This window comes from Grus americana, chromosome 10 (assembly GCF_028858705.1).
Source record: "Grus americana isolate bGruAme1 chromosome 10, bGruAme1.mat, whole genome shotgun sequence".
Lineage (NCBI taxonomy): Eukaryota > Metazoa > Chordata > Aves > Gruiformes > Gruidae > Grus > Grus americana.
Window position 1 is genome coordinate 3019200 of NC_072861.1, and position 15555 is coordinate 3034754.

At 55.5% G+C, this 15555-nt stretch overlaps 2 protein-coding genes across 2 annotated transcripts; one reads left to right on the plus strand and one right to left on the minus strand.

The window, feature by feature from the left end:
- Positions 1-631: 631 nt before the first annotated feature.
- On the minus strand, positions 632-8388 carry SCAMP5 (secretory carrier membrane protein 5). Its single transcript, XM_054836654.1, has 7 exons — positions 8265-8388; positions 6492-6571; positions 6063-6191; positions 4110-4266; positions 3266-3367; positions 2912-3029; positions 632-2798 (listed from the first exon to the last, which is right to left on the minus strand). Exons 2-7 carry the CDS (start codon positions 6496-6498, stop codon positions 2604-2606), a joined length of 708 nt encoding a protein of 235 aa, XP_054692629.1. The 5' UTR covers positions 6499-6571; positions 8265-8388; the 3' UTR covers positions 632-2603.
- A 5444-nt stretch (positions 8389-13832) lies between these two features.
- RPP25 (ribonuclease P and MRP subunit p25) lies at positions 13833-15555 on the plus strand. The gene has a single exon (XM_054836655.1). The coding sequence runs from the start codon at positions 14127-14129 to the stop codon at positions 14775-14777; it is 651 nt and encodes a 216-aa protein (XP_054692630.1). The 5' UTR covers positions 13833-14126; the 3' UTR covers positions 14778-15555.

Consider the following 15555-nt stretch of genomic DNA (forward strand, 5'->3'; position numbering starts at 1 on the left):
GCCACGCAAGACAGCCCTGGAAGGGCGGGCGGCTCCTCAGAAAGCTGTTTAGGGGGGTGGGTGTGCTGTGGCACGGGTCGGGTACCGCAGAGGGCGACAGAAAACTCGCTGCGAGGGGACAAACACTGCGGAGTGGGGGACAGGGTAGAGAAGAGGAGGGTGGCCCATGGGTGCGTGGCCGCTGCTGGATCCCCACAAGAGGCAGCGGGGCCTGGAGGGGAGCAAGTTCCCTGGCAGGGGGGAGAACCGCTCGTTTATTGTCAGCAGCACAGCACATCTGGGGCAGATCTTTCCCGAGATGCTCAGGCAAGAAGCAGAGAGCTCTCCCTCACCGCCTCCGTGACATAAAAATCAGCAGCAGGACCTCGCTGAAACAGCAGAGCCCATCAGTAAAACCTCACCCGGCCACAGAAACACCTGAGCATCAGCTCTCCCACGCTGTGGGCTTCAGCGGCACAGCGCTTTGATCACAACCAGTCCCCGCAGGTTAAAAATAAGCGCGGTGAGAGCAGGGGTACGGCTTCCTGCCGGGCTTCTGCTGGCAGGGGAGGGGAGCCGGAGCCAGAGGGGCACGTTTCAGCGGTCAGCGCTCACGCTCGTAGGTTTAGGAGACGCACCGGAGAGGAGGGTTAGATGCCAAAGCAATGTCTGTTAGAGCTCGTTACAGTTATTATTTATGCATCTTATTACTGTGAATGCAAAAGGTGAAGTCACTTAATCCATCATTTCTCAGACATGGATGACAGAGCACGTGATTTGGCATAGTAAGTTTGAGGCTAGCTAGAAAGGAATTGCACAATATTTAAACCTGATTAGGTACATAATAGGCTCAGCAAAGGATTACTTTTCTCCTTACATTTTATACATGTATATATACACACACAGACAGGCATTTTATCATTAGCTGCATTTTAGTGTTGTCAAGAGACGACTGCCTACTGCGGAACAACTTAAAAAAAGGAAACTATTCTTGGTGGGCTTTGCTGGAAAAGAGAAGTTCCTCTTTGGGGTGATTCTCATGGGAAGGAGTCACAGACAAGCATCACCGGAGGGGCTGGGGGCTAGTGGCATGCTGGGCTCGTTGCCTGCAGCGGGCAGGAGATATTTGAGCCAAGGATCAGATTCTGTTTGGGCTGCTTTTCTAGGACTTGGGAGAAAAAAATTTGGCTTATTTAAAGTGCATTTAGAGGCTAAAAAGCATCTCTGAGAAGGAACTTAGGGTCCCTACTCCTGCGTCCACCAGCTCCCATTTACCAACCGATTTTTTTCCAGTCACCTTCCCCAGTTGCCACAGCCCAAGAGGTGTTAGTCTGAGCTCAGCTGCCTCCCACTAAGGTGCAAGATCAGTATTTAAAGCCTGACCTCCCCTAAACTGGGCAAGGATTCGGGGCTGACAGGAACAGGGATCTCTGCACCGGGGGAAAAAAAAACAGCGCCGTGTTTCACCGCGCTTTTTAGAAGCTTAAGTAAGCAGGAATTTTTCCCACCAGCCTGGAGGTTTCCTAAAAAGCCTTGAATTAGTGCACGCTTCGAGAGCTAACAGGGACAAATCTCATCCTTGCTATTTACACAGGCAGTAAGACTGGTTGTACATACTTACACAGGGCGGTAAGATTTGACCCAGAGCTTTACCCAAGAATAGGTCCTCTGAGAAACTCTGCCAATTTTATAGCTGCTTTTCAAAATAGAAATCTTTAAAAAAACCCAGACTCAGGGATGCAGAGTCTGGAACAGGATTGGTTGTATCCCGCAGGGAAAACCTGTCCTCACTCCCTGACACATGCACACGCGCACACACAGTGCACCGGGGCTCCAGCCCGCGGTCACACACCAATACTGGTCCTCCACATCAAAATGTAAACTACTCATTTACAACACCACACACTGAGAGAAGTTGTAGATCCTGAGCCAGGGTGAAGATTAGGAATCTCTTGGCTTCCAGCATATCAACAGCAGGATTTAGGGTTTCTTTTTTTTTTTTGCTTTTTTGTTGGTTTTTTTTTTTTAATGCTAAATCAGCCAGCCACCTGCTAGTTAAAAAGCAAAAGAAAAGGGAGAATTCCTGGGATTGCTTGCCCTTGCTGAGACAGTGGCGAGTGGCTGGACACTACCAACTGAAAGAGAAAAAAAAACAACTCACACACACACATCAGAAACCTGTGGTTCAGGGCTTGTTCCAAGAGGGGAGATGGGTGCTGGTTGCTATTTTTATCTTTCCCTTTTGGGGCTTTTGGCTGATGTAGTTCTAAACATACACCTATCACCACAGTAATTAAAAAACCACCACCATACACTATTTCACAGGGAAAAAGAAGACACAGGAATGTACACTTACTACCACACACAACAAGAGCCCTGCAGGTCAACTCATGGCCTCTTCAAAGTGAAAAATAAAGGAGAAAAGAAGAGCTCAAGACAATAATGGGGGGGGGGGGGGGGGGGAATAAAAGAAAAAATCCAAATCAATCTTGTTACAAAGAACGGGAAAAGAACCACCGTTATGGTACACTCTGACTTTCTGAAATAGCTGCAGAAACTCAGCTCAGCCTTCCTCCTCCTCCCTTTCCCCCCAGATCTTTCGCCCAAGGACAGAGTCCTGCTGCTCACATCTCGTTGGAGTAGGTGTAGTTCGGGGTGGCCGAGTACTGCGTCTCGTGCTGCATCATGGCCCCCTGCGCCGCTCCCATCGCTGCGTTCTGCGCTGCCTGTTGGACATGGGGGTTCTTCCACGCCCCTGTGGTCCACTCCTCCTGGGCTTTGCTGAAACTTCCCCCGCTTCCCCGGTAAAACTTATGCACCTGTAACAGGTTAGAAAAAGAAAACGCAGAGGTGGTGAGCGACTGCAGCTCATGCTGACCCTCCAGGGTAAGCAGCAAGGGCTCCCCGAAGCAACGTGGCATCTCCACCGTACCATAGTGAGGGCGATGAAGGAGAAGACCGCCATCCCCGTGAACAGGACGGTGGGGATCAACATCACCACGGCCGACCCCACATTGGTCCCAAAGAAGGAAATCGCTGCAATCCAGCCACTGCAAGGAGATGAAAACAATCGGGCTGTTTGGCAGCCTGGAGCTTTCCCGGCCGGCTCCACACACCCCAGCCTGCCAGCATCCCTCCCTGACAGCCCCCCCAGCTCCTCAAACCATCTCCCCCAAGGAGAGACACCGCTGAAGCACCAAGGATGTCAAAACACCAAGAGGCTACAGCACCAGCTCAGTGGTGACTGTCCTTGCACCCAACGCGACAGTGACATCATCTTCCTTACCAGACACCCCAGCCAGGGATTCCCACTGCCTGGATAATGCTGATCACCAGCTGGGCCATAAAGGTGAAGAAGAAGGCCATGAAGCTGAAGGAGCTGTCTGTCCTGCAAGAGAAAGCTCGGTCAATCCCTACACCTCCATCTCTGCTGCATTGTGAGGGAAGGGAGATGCTCCCATGTCTCAGACCTTTTCGGGACAGAAGCAGCTGTGGTTTAGCGAGAGGGTGGTGAGAAGCGAAGCTGCCTGTAGACAGCAGGAGCAAAACTACAGGCAGGGGAGAAACTGCAAGAGGCTGAAGGTGGGGAAGGGGCATCAGACCCTCCCCGTGGTTCGGCCAGCTCTGTGCATCAGGCAGGAGGGCATCCATGTTCGGACACAGCTCTCTGCTCACATCACACCACCCCACCATCGGACTCAACCTTCCCACACAGGGAAGAAATACACCCCCAGTTTTTCTAGATTTGGGGATACTGCACCAGGGATCAACCTCAGCAGCACGGATAATTGATATAAGCACCTTGAGGACTTGTGGAAAAATATAAAAGAAGGATGGGTGGGATGGGAGGGAAAGCGGGCACCCCAACTGCATCCTCACCACTCCCCCTGACGCTGCGCAGAGGCACATGTAGCATGTCTTTATATCGCATGGTTGGGGTTTTGGCCCTCAGGAAATCCCAAACATCTTTGCTTTGAAGGTTCAAAAGTAAAGCTGAAGGGCTGGACAGAAAGAGCAGAAATTCCCCCAAGTATTCAGGCAATGCCCCAAGCTAAGCGCTAACTGTTTGGGAGGGAAAGAAAAGAAAAAAAGACGACTATGAGAAGCCGGGCTCAAGTGTGACCACTTACTTGAAAGCTTTGTAAATAGGTCTAAACCAGCAGACATAGGAGCAGGGCGTAAAGAGAATGAGCCAGAGAATTGCCAGTCCAAAATTAACAGCTCCACCGCCTCCAATCAGCCATGCGAGGCAGCCAACGAGATTCACCGCCAAGGTGATGCTGTTCACTGCAAACACACACACACAGAGGGAGCAGAGTAGCACGCACACGAGGACATTGGTGCGATACGAGAGACCCCCCCCTGACCCCAGGGATGCCCATGCGGGACTGACCTCCAGCGGGTTTGGGCAGCGGTGTGGTACCCTAGCCGGATTTCCCTTAACTTCACTTAAATTAAGGTGGTCAGCCAAAGGAGCTCTAATCTCAGCTGAGGAGCAGGAGGGGGGAAAAAAAAAAAGTATTGCTCAGTTGTAATGTCTTTGGCAGATCCAGGGCTCGCGGGGAGTCAAGGACAGGGAAGAGCCGCATCCTCCCGCTGCCAGCAAGCCGGGGCATGTTTCCACCAACAGAAGGAAACCAGAGGAATCCAAGCAAAGCTTTTTCACTTGCCTCCAGCTACAGTTTCACTGAAGAAACTTGTGTGAGAGCTCCCCGAGCTCAGAGTCCTGAACTCCCCGCCCCCTGCCTCGCCAGTTCACCGGGGTGGTACGTTCGGCTTCTCCCGCCCCTGCTCGGGGTTAAGCAATACAAGGGTTATTACTATGAAGCCCAGTTTTGCAGACACAGGACAAAGAGAAGGCTAATCTGCATTCTGACGCCTCCGATTTTTGAGAATGATTCATTATTCTAACGAGAATTAAATCCCTCCCACCACTGCTTGCAAGAGAGCTGCAGCTGGCAAGAAAGGGAGCTCAGATGGCCAGGCTGACTGGGCACTCGCTGCTCCCTAAAGCCCCCAAGGACACTGAGGGGACCTTTCAGCCTCTCCGCGCTTACATCTGGCTGGGTGCTTGCGGGGGAGTTGGGGAGAAAATGATCCAGAGAGGAGCTCCGGAGACAGAAACTAATAAGCAATTGGCTCAGAGCTGGTGCTTGTGCTGCGGGAGAGGCTGGAGCAAGAACCAAGCTCTATTAAATTAAGCACAGCAAGAACAGCCAGATTGAGACAGGGAGGGGATTTAACACCCCCAAGACAGCTTCTCCAGGGAAGCACAACTTATTTTTTTTTCCTCCCCCTTCACAGAACAGTTACACTAACCTGACCCTAGGGTTACCTTCCCGACGGGACACGGTCCCCAAAAGCCAAGGCAAGGCACTGCCGCAGGGGTGCCAGCCTGGCACTGTGCCGAAAGCAGAAACGCCCGACCTCTCCCGCGCCGGCTCAGCTCCTCATAACCTGCCTCCCAAGCACAGGGTACTCCCCAGGCACTGACATGCTTCCAAAGTTCAGGGAAAACACCTGATTAAGGAACTAAGCTCTTCTAAATAAAAATATAAATGATGGTGCCAGCTTGCCCTGAGCGGCACACAACAATTAGCATCATATTCAGTAACGTTCCCACATATGTCGGGGCATAATCTGTCCCTCCGGTTCTTCTTCCCACCCGGGGCTGGTAAGCAAGAGAGATCCGGGCTAGTTTTAAGAGTTAGAAGACGGCGACAGCTCTGTTAGCACAGCACGGCACACAGAGGCATGCAAGAGGAACAGGCAAGACCTGGCTTTGGGGGAAGCCCTGGGCTCCCCTGTTTAGGGGCTCCAGCAGGACATCAAGGTCACCAGTGGCCCTCGGATGCTGAGCCAGCGCCACACCTCCATCCTGGAGGCTGGAAGGACTGAAGCACGTGGGATGCCGCAGCCCTCATCCCAACCCCAACAGGTTTTAACAGGAGACACCGAGACCCGGAGGGGCAAAAGGGCTTCCCCGATCTTGCTCTGCTCTTTCAACTGGTGCTTTCCAGAGAAGGAACCTCAGGAGAGGCAAACGCAAACCCGCCCGAGCCCTTTCCCACCCTGTGACTCACGCATCCAGAGGTAGTAAAGCCGCTTGGCCATGGTACGGTGCTGCGGTGGGATCTCCGCATCGAAGTCCTGGTAGAAACATGGCTTCAAGGGGATGAACCTCGGCAGGGGAGGGAAGTTGTTCACTTTTTCTGCAATAAAAAGTTTCACCAGCATTGGGTACTGCACAGAGCTGAACGTAAATCAAGAGGCTTCCTAGTCTTGTTCAGTCCCGAGGATTCACAAGTTTCATGCAGGAATTAAGGATTCCCCCTCATAACCGCCAACCTACCCACAAGCATCAAGATAAATTTAGCCCTCGCTGGCCACATGGATCCTGCAAGCGTGGACATCCGCAACCCCACTGGGGACTAACGAGGTGACATTACAGCCAGTAAAGCCCCAGATGGGCTTCAGAGGCAAGGGGCAGCCCCGCCAGAGACCCCCCGTACCTGCCATGCCAGCGCACGCTCAGCCTCCTCGTTCCACAGGAAAAGTAGGGGGGGAAAAAAACCCAGGAGCTTTGACCAAGCTGGAGGAAAACAAGAGAAAAAGTGACATGAAGCAATCAGGTACCTCCCCGAAGAGCTTTCACCTTCCCCCCAGCTCCAAAATAGCTCAAGGACAGCACTGTCACAGGGCAGTTTGCTTTATTTATGCAGACACTCTACGGTATTCACACATCCAGGCGTACTGCCGGCACCTGGCTGGCAGTAAAATAAATCCCAGCCCCTACGGCACCAGGCTTATACACCAGTTAAAGCGGAAGATTAAGAGAAGATCCAGTGATGCAGGACAGGGCACGGGCTTAACCTCCCACTCCCGACTGACCTACATCCAGCCCTGGGAGAGGGGCCAGGCTGGATGGGAGGGATGCAGCCCCACCAGAGAATTTCAAACTGCCCACAGCTGCCTTAAGTTCATTACCTAGCCCAAACAATTAATTTTTTAATTAATTTTTCTTTTTGCAAAGAGTTCCAGCACAGGGAACTACCTGGCTGCCTCCCAATGGCATCACAACTCCCATCTCTGCAAGCTCAAGCCAGAAACCAGAAGCAGGGAAATCAGCTGAAAATATCAGCTGGAAAAAAAAAAATCAGTGCTGATTGTCACTAATGAGTCACTTGAGTGCTGGCTTAACGATTACTCATGTCATTTGGCACCTTGTGCAGTATCATGCAGGTGGGAGAGGGGGGAGCTCAACATCCCAGGACAGTGTCCCCCCCATGCCATGCTCAGCCCTGTCCCAGCAGCGAAAATTATGCAAAATTAAAACAAAAATTAAAAGCATGAAGATGGCCACTCTGCATATCCCCACATGCCCGCAGGTTTTGCCCTCTCAGGGCTATCTCAGGCAGAGGAATGGCAGCAGCAAACACAGTTCTCATGACATGGGGTCCCACGGGCAGTGGTCCGGAGGATTTGGGGGGGGTCCCTGCTGGGGCAGCCCCCCCTACAACCATCACCCAGCACCAAAGGCACCGGTCACACAAAGCAAACCCCCGCGGCTCGCCGGCGTGCCATCTCCCAACATCCGACAGCAGCCCACAGACGACGTCTCCATCCCTCCGGTGCTATAAATACCGTCTGCACGGCTGACGTCTCCCCAGGCAGCGCCTCGGCCCCCATGCACGTGTATCGGGAGCAGGGACACAGGGCCAGGTGTGTCCCCCGACCCGGCACCTGCCCTAGTGCTGCAAGAGCTTTGTAAAAACAAAGGGGTTTTGTAAAATTTAGGGGTTTGGGTTTGGTTTTTTGGGGTTTTTTTACAGAATTGAGGGGGGAGCTGTAATGCAATAGCACACCAAGGAGAAACCCCAACATCCCCTCTGGGTGCCTGGAATGCCAGCCCCACGGTGCGCTGCTCGGGGAGAGCAAGCAGGGCTCGGCCCCGTCGGGGATTGTTGTCCGTGGGTTTCCACGGGCGCAGGGCTGCGTACCCCATGCCTCCCCCCCACCCCATCCCGGCGCAGGCCTCCCAGCAGCAGCCTGGCGAGGGGAGAACGGCGCTTCCGCACGCTCGGTCCTCGGCGGCAGAGGAAGGCACCCACGCGGGTGCCGGCGGCGCCGTGGGCACCTCCACGCCGCGCACCCCTCCCCCCCAGGGAGGTTGCGGGGGGGGGGGGGGAGGGTGGTGTCAGTGCAGAGAGCGGTCCCCCCCCTCGAGGAGGAGAATATCCGACCGTTCCCCTCCGTGGCAGTCTCCCCACGGCCCCGGGACTAACCTGCGTGGCGTGACCCGACCCGTCCCGCGGCGGGTGCTGGCGGCGGCCGCCCGCCCGGCGCTGGTCCTGCCGCAGCGGCCGTGTTCTCGCGATATTATGGTACTGCCGCCGGCCCGGCTAGGGGCAGCTAGGAAATCTCGCGAGAGCAGCCGTAGCCGCTGTCCAGGGTCCTGGTGCCGAAAGCGGGGAGGGGCGGGGCCGCCGGAAAGGGGCGGGGCTCCTATAGGTTGTTGGGGGGCTCTGTATGGGCAGGGGTGCAGCAATTCCTACCTGGGGTCTATGGGGCTCCGGGGGACAGATCTCCCAGGTCAGCCCAGGCTGCCTGTCCCCAGGAGGCCAAGGGAGCCCACATGTCACCCCCAGCAGGACCAAATTTAGGGGACCCCCAGCAGGAAGTTTCCCACTGCCCCCCATCACCCTGCCTGGGTTCCCACGGTGGTCTGCCTTGCACCCAGGGCTGCTCCACGCAGCAATTCATGGTTTCACAGAAGGCAGAAGCTCTGCTGATGGCATTGCCAGCAATGCCCAGGCTGGGATGCAAAGGGAAGGGACCGGACTGACTCCTGGGTGGGCTGGGACAGGGACAAAAAGGTCCTAAAGGGGACAAACCCCAAATCAGCTTGAGGGCTCCAAGCAAGACAAGGAGGACTCTAGGAAACATCTGTCATCCTCAGCATCATTGCAATGAGCCCTGTGTGGACCACTTGGACCTCCTGCCTCAGTGCAATGTCATGAAACTGGCTTTATTTGATAACTAAATCATCCTTCCCAGGGTCCAACCTTGAGTACCAGCACACTATCACACTTCATGGGCACAGAGGGTCAGCGAGGACCACATCCCACCACAGGAAGGTGCAAAGAGCAGGGCTAGATGGCTCTTTACACCAAAATAAACGCAGCCCAGGTGCCAAAGACCCTCGGCAGATGAACAGCATCTCTCTGCAGGGATGCTAGGAAGGAAACCTGGCAGAAATGGGGAAAATGCCTGTTTCACAGATGGCAAAATAGAGGGAAGCAGGAAAACAGGCATGCCACAGATGACCCCATATCTGAGGGCCCAGCTGTCCACTCTAAGCACCTTCTGGGTCTTGGACCCCGAGCAGAGAGCAGGACATCCAGCTCCATCCTGTGTGCGAGAGGGTGGAAAGGGGAAGAACCCAAACAGCAAGGGAAGGAGATGCGGCTGTGGGTCCCCACTCTGGCCAAGCGCTGCTGCTTGCCCATGAGTGAGACCTCATGGGGGTGCTCTGAAACTTGGAGCACTGCAGTACTGTGCTCGCCCTGCCTGCACGCAGATGCATACCCTGCAGGCAGCTGCATGCCCCCGGGGTTTGGGGCTTGCCACAAGCCCCAACCCCACTCCCTAGCAAGGATTTCTTGGCAGCCTCAGCTCAGCCCCAGTTTTACCACAGCTCAGCCGGGAGATCCTGCCCTTGCGCCCAGGACCTTGGGAACCGCTTTGTGCCCCTTATTTCTTGTCTCTCAAGCTTTCTCTCATCTAGATTTGCTCCATACCTGGTTCTTTGCCTCCTCAGGTCCCCCAGCACCTTCCTATCTCATTGAGACTTCAGAAATGGCCAACTGCAGAGCTGCTCCTCACCCTCAGCACCACCAGGTTTCCATCTGCCTGCAGGCTTTACAGGAAGAGAAGCTCAGAAATGAAATGGATGTGTGCTCCCCTTGCTCATGGGGGGTGTCTGCAGAGCCAAGGGATAACACAAGGCCAGGGTAAAAGCCTTGCTGCCCATCCCACACTACCTGATGAAGTTCAGCTAGGAGTCCAGTTCCACCAGTAAGTCTACAGCAAGCAGAACAGGTTCAAAGCCAAGCCATGAAATCAACCTGTAGGTCAGGTTCAAGGTCAATCCATAAGCTAAAACTCAGCCCAGCAAAAACCAGGCCTAAAGAGAGCTGCAGCTAACCTAGAGACCAGCCACAACATAGCTCAGACTAGGACTAAGGCCCCTGGGCTGAGCTTAAATAGAGTTCCTGGGCCATGGGCGGGATGTGGGTGGGGGGTCCCAGGTGGGGCTGGTCAGGACCACTAGGGTTTATTAATGCCCTCAGGGCCCTCACAATATTTCTCTGCTCCTGGTGCTGGAGCTTTGCAAAAGGACTTGTTCTATAAAAGGGATTTTCTTTTTTTTTTTGTTTTGTTTTCCTTGCCAGCTCAAAGTAAGGATTATTTTGAGCTCTACTGTTTTCTATTTGTGGTAAGAACAAGGGGTTTCTCTTGCTAGCTCAGTTATTGGGGAGCTGGTGCTATCCTAGGGTTCCTCTGGCATCCTGAGAGAGCCCCTGCACCTAGGGTTGCATCCTCTGGGGGCTGGTCCTGGGAAGCAGCAGCTCCCAGCCCCTAGTTAGGATCAGGGCAGGGGGATCCCTACAGCTGCAGCACCCCGAGGGTCCATCTGCACCCTCTCACCCAGGGCTGCAATCAGCTTGGGCATCAGCCTGCTGCTGAATGCAATGTGATGAGTGCCTGAGACCTGAGCTGGGCCGATGTGACGCAGAGATGGATGGTGGCACTGAGACTTTCCTTGTATCGGATGCTTCGATTTTCCGACCTGCCCCCATGCAGGGCCACCTTGGATGAAAGAAAATATAGAGAGGGCAGGTGGGGGACAGGGGCTCAGGTTACTGCTCCTTTCCAGCTGCCCTGCTCTCTGTTAGGAACATGTTTCTGGGGTTTTTATTCTCCCTTTCCCAGGTTTGGCTGGGGCTGCTGTCACCTCTGTCTCTGTGCCATTCCCTGCAGCCTTCTTCATCTCCACTTCCAGCCTTCCTTGCTCAGCTCCTCTGCCACGTGGCCCTTCCAAGCTCACACCTCCTGCAGGGTTAGGGCCAGGCAAGAGGGTCCTGCAGGGATGGGGGACCCCCAGCCCTGTGGGGTGCTGGCAGCCCCTGGTGCTGGGAGGTGGGATGCTCAGAGAGAAACTAATGGGGAAAGGGAGGAAGAAACTGGTCCCTGTGTCCCAGTGTGACCAGAGTGGATGCTCAGGGAGGACAGACAGATGTGTAATTGCTTTATTCCTATTTTTTCTCCATTTCTGCCTTTACTATCTGCCTCTTCTCCATTTTAAATGACTCCCCATCCTCTTTTCCAGTGGTTTTCTCCTGGTCCCCCGCCATGGTTGGGGCTGTCTGTGCCTTTGTGTCCCCCCATCCCTGCTCCCCTCCCTCTCCCACCCTGCTGTTTGCTGCAGCGGAGCTCATTTCAGCTGTTCCTTCACTTGGAATAACCGATCCACTCTGTTGTCCTCCAACAAATAAGCTGACAGGCTAATGAATGGCTTCAGATGGTAATTAGCGATGGAGTTGCTAATAATGAATTTCATTTACATTTTAAGCACTGCAAAGGAAAAGCAAGACCCTGTCATTACTGTCCCCCCTGCTGCAGCCTTTGCCTTGGTGGGGGGAGTGAGCCCTTTGAGGGAGAAAGGCTCGGCTGTGATTGCTCCTTGTCTGCCTCCATTTTGGAGGCTGCAATGAGCAGAGTTTGTTAAGCAGCAATTAGAGGCGGGGGAGAAGCTACTGCCGCTTTTATCACCTGATAGGCAGGGAAGGCACCCTGATGCCACCAAAAAATGGGCCATGGGTGGTAGGAGCTGGGCCCATGCCAGGAAAGAAGGGCTGGCTGGTTCAGCCAGCACCAGGGATTCACCTGGCTGCAGGCTCAGCTCTGAGTAGCCCTGGCTCACCTGGAGCCCCGGTGCTGCCGGCCCTGGGTGGCCACATCACTCTCCTGTGCTGCTGGCGGCTGTTGGCACACTTGAACAACGACTCGGAGGGATTTCTCGGCTCCCTCAATCACGTATGCTCTGTGAACGGTTGCTAAAATCCTTCTCAATTATTCTCCTAGAGTTTTAGCATCTTCTGAAGGCAGCAATTACCCCAAGAGACTTAAGCCATCCCTGCCTGCCCGAGGATGGAGCTGAGCACCTTCTGCAAGGATGCCACGAATAGTCATTGAGTGGAAAAGGGGGGAAAAAACAATGTTGTTTTGTCTCCTGCAAGTGAGAGATTCATGGTGGAAACACAGCGACTAGGCATGCTTGCTACTGCAGAGTGCCGGGCGGGACTCAGGGGATGATCAAAGCCTGAATCTACTGCCAGGTGCTGGAGGTGAGCATGGGACCATTGCGTGCCCTGCCTCAAGTTTCCCCGCTCTGTGCCAAAGGTGCCTCATGGGGAAAAGATGTTCCCATCCCCTCGGGTTTTCCAGCACAGCGCTGCTCTTGGATTGAGCATCCTGCATCCCGCACCGGTGCTGTCCTCCCATCGCCCGCAGACCCCCCAGGACCCCGATGTGGTGATTGGATCCCCACAGAAAGCTGCTTGGGGGACCACAGGGATGCAGGGGTTTGCCCCGACCAGGAGGGTATGGCCATATCCTGCCTTCACCTCCGCGGGCATCAGATAGATTGATTTATTTATGTATTTTTTCAAGCCCTGCTCAGAGTGAAAACAATCCAGCAGCCTCCAGAGAGCGATAAGATTTGACTGCAAGTCAATACTCGGCATGTCTTTCCACTGTGCAATGATCCCCTGGCCAGCGGGGTGGGAGTCCGGGGGCGCAGGGGGCGGGCAGGGGACAGGCCAGGTGACAGGGGCAGGCAGAGGGCCAGCCTGGGGCAGGGACATAGCCTCTGCCCAGGGAAGGGTTTGGGGGCAGAAAGATCTTCTGGCCTGCAATAGGTATTTCCTGGGATGTAAATAGGGTGGTGACCCTGTGGGAGGCAGCTCTGTGTTGGGGATGTGGAGATGAGCGAGGGACAGGGGCTGGGAGAGCAGCGGGGAGAGGGAGGGAGGAAGGAGAGAAATCACCCGTGAAAATCTGCTCTGCTGTGACATCTGCTCCTCGCGGCTTTTGGGATGGGGAGAGGTTTTCCTGCGGGCAGAGCCAGGCTGCGGGGTATCGGGGGGAGCAGAGCCCCAGCACACTCAGTGCATGCCACAGCTGGGCACAGCCGTGATGCCATCTGCCAGGGTTTCTCCTGGCTGCGGGTTTCAGGAGATTCTCTGATGGCTAATAAGAGTTGAGCTCAGGCTTTCCCAAAGTACCTCCTCCATCTCTGTGCCATCCTTGGGTGCTGCCAGGCTGGGACTCCTCATCCCTCTGGGGATGCTGCCAGGGGGGAGGCAGGGAGGCAGGCAGGCCGGCTGCCCACACTCTGCTGACATTCGCAGTTAGCACTTGGCGTCCTTGAGCGGAGCAAGCACCGAGAGAGGGGACTAGGTTCTCTTTAAGGGGGCAGGACTCCGTGAGCATCATGAAGGCAAGAGTGAGCTACTCTCTCTGCCTTCCACCTTCCCCTCTTCCCTTCCCTGCCTGCTGCTTTCCTGCCTGCGTGCTCCCGGCTGGGGACTCAGGCTCCCTGCTCTACCCTTCGCCTTTCCGGGCTCTCAGGGGTGAAGGCAGGGTGCTGGGATGGGAGGCTGAGGGAGGGGAGGAGGAGGAGGGGAGGAAGGGGAGGGAGAGGGGGAGGATCTGCTAATTACACAGAACAGCTCTGGGGGCTGCTGAAGTCCAGAATGAAGCAAAGAGCAGCAGAAGCGAGTGCTGCAGTGGGAGCGGAGGAGCCCAAGCATCACCGAGAGCTGGAGGCAGCAGTCGTCCCTGCTGGGAGTGACAGGGGGCACCCAGGGGATCCTGCAGGCGCGTCCCCACCGGGGGACAGCCTCCAGCACGGCCACCGAGCCTGCTACCGGCTCCTCCGCAGGCAGCCCCGGGTGAGGAGAGGGGAAGGGGCTGGTGGTCCCAGGGACAGAGGGTTAAACTCAGCCCTCCTGTGGGAGTCAGCCCTGCTATGGTCGTGGGAGGCTAGGAGCCCAAGTGGATCCGTTGGGAAGAGGTGAAGGATGGCTGCCGAAGGAGGGAGAGCCAAGCCCATCACCCAGTCCAGGATGGAGAACTTCCGAAAGGTGAGGACGTCAGAGGAGGAGAGCCCGTTGCCCTTCCCCGACCTGCCCCCAGACGTGGTGGAGATGAAAGTGAAGGAGGGCAGCAAGATCAGGAACCTGATGAACTTCGCCATGGCCCAGATGGAACTGAAGGGCAGTCGGCAGATCGTCTTCAGTGGTTGCGGCAGGGCTGTCACTAAGACCATCACCTGCGTGGAGATCATGAAGCGGAAGCTGGGAGGTCTTCACCAGGTCACCAAGGTACGCTACAAAACCGTGCTGGAGGTCTGGGAGAACCAGGACCCCTTGCCCAGTGGCCCAGCGCAGAACCTGACCGTCCACAAGAACGTCCCCTCCATCTGCATCCTCCTCTCCCGAGATCCCCTAGATCCCAACCAGACAGGCTACCAGCCCCCAGAGCCCCGGCACGGGTTGGGGATGCAGCTCGGCGAGGCAGGAGAAGACGCATCCAGCTCTTCCACCAAGGGGCTGAAGCGGCCCCTGCCACCTCCCTGTGAGGAGCTGCTGACCAAGAAGTTGCAGGTACAGGTACCCAACAGCCCGAGGGGCTCGGGGACTACGGACTGCCAGCCAGACTGCCACCACTGACCCCACCACCTCCTGCCCTGACCAGCTGTACGCCGGGTATATAGGCAGTACGTGCCCTCTATATAGGCAGGAGATTGTATGCCGGAGAAACTCCGGGGTTTGGGGGGTTTTTTAGCTGCTTTGCTGTGGATAAAGGCAGTGCTGCGCTTGCTCTGGGGTCATGGGTGTGCTGCAGGCTCCCCCCGACATGCTGCCGCTGCTCCAGGTGACCCCCTTGCTGCTGGTGGGGGTACCACGTCCCCACATTTGGGGTGAGGGTGAAAGGGTTAAACCTGCCAGCCCTTAGTTATGGGCCTGAAGCAGAGGGGGGAACATGCTGGGGGGAACTGCTGAGTCCGCAATCAGCCACCCAGAGGCAACGCCACCATTTCTGCAGTGACTCCCACAGAGCCGGAGCACCCGTTGCCAATCACTGAGGGGTGCCGGGACCGGGGAAGGCGGCCGCACATCATCGCTCCCCACGGCGATGTCTCAGCCATCAGGAGAGACTGTTTTGCCCCAAGCTCATTGGAGTAATATCTTCATTATCAAAACTGCTGCAATTGCACCCGGCAAGGAGCTGTCAGGTTTATTAATGCCAGGCTCGGTGCCATGATTCATCCCGAATAAAACATACAAATAAGCAGAACAGTCCCCCGCTTCTGCGGGACAGCAGAAGAAAATAAAACAACCCTTTGTCTCACCGCATCAGATATTGAGGTCGTTGCTATCCTGGAGCTGTACGTAGGGTCTGGAGCCGGGGTGAAGCCCTCATGTCGGGGGCCAGGGGGTGGTGGGT

Coding starts and splice junctions, on each gene's coding strand:
- SCAMP5 (XM_054836654.1), bottom strand. Junction 4,267..6,062: donor GCTTTACTACCTCTGGATGC/GTGAGTCACAGG, acceptor GTGTGTTTGCAG/TGAACAGCATCACCTTGGCG. Junction 2,799..2,911: donor CCTTCATCGCCCTCACTATG/GTACGGTGGAGA, acceptor AACCTGTTACAG/GTGCATAAGTTTTACCGGGG.
- RPP25 (XM_054836655.1), top strand. CDS start 14,127: ATGGCTGCCGAAGGAGGGAGAGCCAAGCCCATCACCCAGTCCAGGATG.